At 38.0% G+C, this 4901-nt stretch overlaps 1 protein-coding gene across 1 annotated transcript in view; it reads right to left on the bottom strand.

Moving 5' to 3' along the window:
* Window positions 1–771, bottom strand: part of cdhr5a (cadherin-related family member 5a) — a 9175-nt gene extending 8404 nt beyond the window's left edge. Inside the window, exon 1 of the mRNA XM_017303884.1 lies at window positions 490–771. Within this exon, the coding sequence (XP_017159373.1) occupies window positions 490–637 (148 nt within the window). The 5' untranslated portion in view covers window positions 638–771. The remainder of the gene's footprint in view (window positions 1–489) is intronic.
* Window positions 772–4901: the final 4130 nt, after the last annotated feature.

The following is a 4901-nucleotide window of genomic DNA, read 5'->3' as shown; positions in this document are numbered from 1 at the left end:
TGGAAAAACTTTTATAAATAAAATAATATAATTTAGTGCAAATATCTTACTGCACTAGAAATAAGACAAAACTAACTTATAACTGTTTTAAGTGAWTTTTTCCTTACTACTGATTTTAAAAATGTACTAATTCCACTGCTAGATTTACACCAGGTTAAATAATAACTAGTCTGTTTTTTAAAATCCGTGTTAATTGAATTATTGGGATCAATAAAGTGTTTTTGAACTGAGCTGAATTGTTTTAATTAAAACCAGCTCATWTATTTTCCTGAAGACTCACTTTTGTCGTATTTACGGTAAAATCAGATACAGGCAGAAAATACTTGGTAAAGTTTTGTGTTTTTGCAGTGAACCATATACACTAAAAAAAGAGAATCCAGCTCCAACAATTAAAAAAAAAAAATTTAAAAAAAAGTGAATTTAGCTGAACTCAGACAAAACACAGCAAAGTAAATTTGGTGTTTTCGCTTCATCCGAGAAGGTTTTGGTTTTTAGAAGACTTGCTCTGCAGAGCAGTTTTAAAGGTCAGAGGTCGTCGGCACTCACGTCTCTGAGCCCAGCACGGCGTGGAGAAGCAGAAGGCGACGATGCATCCGAGCAGAACGTCCGCAGGTTGCTTCTTGGATTTCAGTTCCATGTTCCAGAGGCAGCGGCGAATGAAGCCCAGAGGASGACGAGGCGGCCGTGGTACCAGCTGGTACCGGGCCACATAATGGCCCGTCTGTGCTGCCGGGTGGGGGGGGGAGTGGGAGTCGACTACAGTCGCGATGTTTGTGACTTCATCTCAGGGCCGCTCTCTGCCAGCAGCAGGCTCCCAGCCTCCCACTGGAATAGCTGCATCTCCTTCAGCCTGCAGAGGAATGTCACCAGCTGGACGCGTTCCTGACGCGCTGAGGTACCGTCTGCTTTCACAGACATTTTATTTTGAAACCGTGGTGACAATTTGGCCAAGTTTCCTGTTAGTTTAAAGATCCCAACATCACAGCAGTCCAGTTGGAGAAAGCCTTAGTTAAAGGGACAGCGTCACGTGAAATCCTGTGATTCTCTCATCAAAAACACACCTGGAGTGTCGCCGTGATTCTTTCATGCATGTTTGAGGAATCCTTTAGTCGCCATGGCAACCATTCARCTGTGCAAAACACCTGGTTGAACTAAGCTCCGCCTTCGAGACGCAGCTCCTCCCCCTTTCCCTCAGTTGTGTTGTTTCCCTTCCTCACGTTGATTTTATTACACTTTGCTTCTTCTTAGAGACACATATTCTCACCACATCATTCATTAATTTATTCCCAACTAAATATTGAATTAGCAAGCTAAATATTTAGCTTGGAACTTAAATATTTACTTGTGCTAGCTATGTAGCTTTATAACTAAATGTTTTGTCTCAAGCTAAACATTTATCTGGAAAGCTCAACATTTTTGGCTGATTCTAAAAGTTTAGCTTCAACCAAAGCATTTAGCTTTTAAACAGAATATTAATAAATACTAAATAAATATTACATGCTTAGTTATTAATCTAAATATTTACTTTGGAGTTAAATATTTAGTGTGAAGCTAAATGCTAAATATATACCCTCAAGTTAAATATTTAGCTTCAAGTTATTTATTCAGCTTAAAAACTGAATATTTACTTAGCAAGTTAGATATTTACTTTGAAGCTAAATGTTTAACTTTCTTGCTAACTAAACATTTAGCTTCAAGCTTAATATTCAGTTTAAAAACTGAATGTTTACTTACTAAGTATTTACTTTGAAGCTAAATATTTAGTTTTCTTGCTAAGTAAATATTGAGATTCCAAATAAGTATTTAGTTCATTAACCATTTGTTTACATACTAAGTTAAACTTTGTAACTTGGAGCTAAGTATTTAGCAGGTTTTAGCTTGCTAACTAAATATTTAGATTGGAGCTAAATATCTATTTTAGAAACTAAATACTTAGTTGTGAGCTAGGTATTTAATTTGAAGCTAAATGTTTCGGTTTCTACCTCAATATTTAGCTTCAAATTATATGTTTAGGCAAACTAAATAACTAAATATTTCCTTATGTTCTTCTTTATGTTTTGTGGTTTAAAGGGCAACTAAATTAAACTAGTCCAACTGTAAAGCACGGCGGTGGAACTATCATACTTTGGGCTCATTTTGCAACCAGGAAAATCATTTCCGTCCTTCACAGAGCAGAAAATTCACCTTCAAGCAGCTTCAGCATGAAATTCAGATGCATTTTGCAAACAAAATGAAGCATCTGAACAAAAACAAAACCACTTCCTGTTGATCCGGCCCGTCTTCCTTCTTCTGGTTCTGACATGAACCCGGAGCGGTTTTCCTCCCGGTCTGGTACCTGGCAGTAATAAGTGGGACGCTCCCGGCTTCACATGTGGACAAGGCAGCTCTGTCCCCATCTGTGTGGGAACAACAAGCTCATACAGCCACATGAAGCTCATTCATTATGAACATGCAACACTCGCCCCGAGGCTGCTGGGAAATTTTTCTGTTTCACAGGTTGAAGAAAAGCTGCGGTTTTGGCTTCCGACCAGCAGGAGGCGCCAGAGCCTCTCAGATCAGCCGAGAAAATGAACGTGACAGGAAAAACTGATGAGTTTTTAACTCAACTCGGCTTAACTTTGGTTTTACACCAGAAGAAAAAATTAAAACTGGGTTCTGACATGAGTTTCAACACACACTGTAAAAAATATTTTTTTTAAATTAGTAAATATGCCATAGAAATGTGAATAAACTTTCCTTTAAGACTTTTAAATTGTGTTTTTCCTACATTTTCTTCTTCATATTAATATTTTTGAATGTCTTTGAACTTTCTGTAGGGATACAGAAAGTTTCAGTTTTGTATTAGCAGAAAAGTGAATAAATTTAACATGATAAACAGTTAAATTATGGTGAAAATCAATGTTTTGTTCTGGTAATTTTCTGCCAGTATTTTTTTTAACACAACATTTGTTTAATCAAATTGAACCGTTTGATTTGTAGCTGTTTGATTGGATGTCCCTTAAATTMTTTCTGCAAAACTAATCCCTTAAACCATGAACGTGTCAATTTAAGTGGCATCCAAAAAATAATAAAAACTTATAAAAAAGTTTACAAATATAACTAAACGTTTAGTTTTTAAACTGAATATTGAGCATGAAGCTAACTGTTTAGTTAGAAAGAAATGCATATTCTATTTTTTCTATACAAAAATAGAAAATGAAATGTTTTCTGCCAAACTGTCAATATAGATACTGATTTTTGTCAATATTGAACCATTATTGACTCAAAACACCGTCAGCATAAATCTGTCCTGCTTCAGGTTTTTCCGACTCAAAATCGGATTTAATTATTAAAATCTGTGTTTTATCTGAAACGTTTTATTTCCTTAAAAGTGTCGTTTACTTGGAAAAGATGGAAAAACTGCTCAGATCTGAAACTGCTTCTTCAACACAAAAAGTCAGGAGGGAACAAAGATTTACAGCTGCAGTAAACATATTTTATGGTGTTTGGTTTCAGCTTTTTCTGCTTTTTCTGGGAGTTCTTGCTTGTTTATGCAGATTTCCTCCTAATCTCTTCATGCAGGCGGTGAGAAACTTCAACAAACGGTTTCCAGTCTGACCTCATTCCCAGCAGCAGGATGAATTTTTAGAGTTTCTCACCGAACATTCGAAGTGACTGTTTCCTGTCCGACGTTTTTACGACGTTTATGGTGAAATGTTGCTGCTGCAACTGAAACTTTGTGTTTAGCAGAAAACTGTGTGTTTATTACAGACCTGCTTATTGGCATCTTTATTCCGCCTGCAACGCAGAGTCACTTCTTCATTTTTCCGCTTTATCATGACTTATTGGGAAAAATACTCAGATGCAGGAAGTTACAACGGATTAAAATTCCTGAGCTCTCAGATTTGTTCAGCTGCTTTCACACTGCAGCCTGAAGTGACCCAGTTCCGATTTTTTAAACGTAATGCGACCTGTATCTGATCTTTTCATGGCGGTGTGAACAGCTCAGGTCGGATTCTTTTAGAATGTGATCCATATCCGATACGTATCCGATTCAAATGCGACCATAACRTCCAGGYCRCATTATTCTGAGTCACTGATTCTCAACAAATCTCACTATTCTGCTCCTGATACGAGCAAGTGGGAAGAAAAACAACAACCATGACGGATTATATGAGGATTAAGTTGTTAATTTGCTGCTCCGGTTGGACAACAACTTCAAATATATAAGCTAAGCTCCACCGTTAGCCTCCATGTTTACTTCCGCAAACACTGAGCTCTTCTTCTTCTTTTCATGGCGGTTGGCAGAACACAGAGAATGCTGACGCTATGGCGCCCTCTACTGCGCATGCGGGACACTTTCAGGTGGTTTGCCCGTTTACACTGCAGAACACATACAGGTCGCATTTACTGGCAGTGTGAACGACCCGGCAAGAAAATCTGAATTGAGTCACTTCAGGCTGCAGTGTGAACGYAGCCTTTAGTTCCAGTCCTCAGGCCGCCTGCTCCGCATGTTCTAGATGTGTTTCTACTCCAGAGCAGCTGATTCAAATGATTACATGACGGTGATTAGTTAATCACCCACAGACTCAATCCAGGTGTGTGTGAAACGTCTAAAACATGTGAACATTTCTGTAAATCCAGAAACAAACAAACAAATCCACCGGGACAGGAAAACTCTTCTTCTTCTTCTTCTTCTTCTTCTTCTTCTTCTGGTAAATGGCAGCAGTGAACCAGGCTAGTTCCTGGTGGTTCAGGTTCCTCATCCTGTTGGATTCTGCTGCGTTTTCACGTAATCCACTGGATCATTTCTGGACGTATAGAGACAATTAGAATGCTGAAATCAGTCACATCCCAAAGGCTCAGCATAACATAAAACACATGTTATACAAATTGCAGAACATTAATCAGTAGACCTTAAA

Source organism: Poecilia reticulata, linkage group LG3 (genome assembly GCF_000633615.1).
Source record: "Poecilia reticulata strain Guanapo linkage group LG3, Guppy_female_1.0+MT, whole genome shotgun sequence".
In the NCBI taxonomy this organism is placed as follows: Eukaryota; Metazoa; Chordata; class Actinopteri; order Cyprinodontiformes; family Poeciliidae; genus Poecilia; species Poecilia reticulata.
Note: the sequence above shows the minus strand (reverse complement) of the source record. Positions and strands in the feature narration are given on the sequence as shown.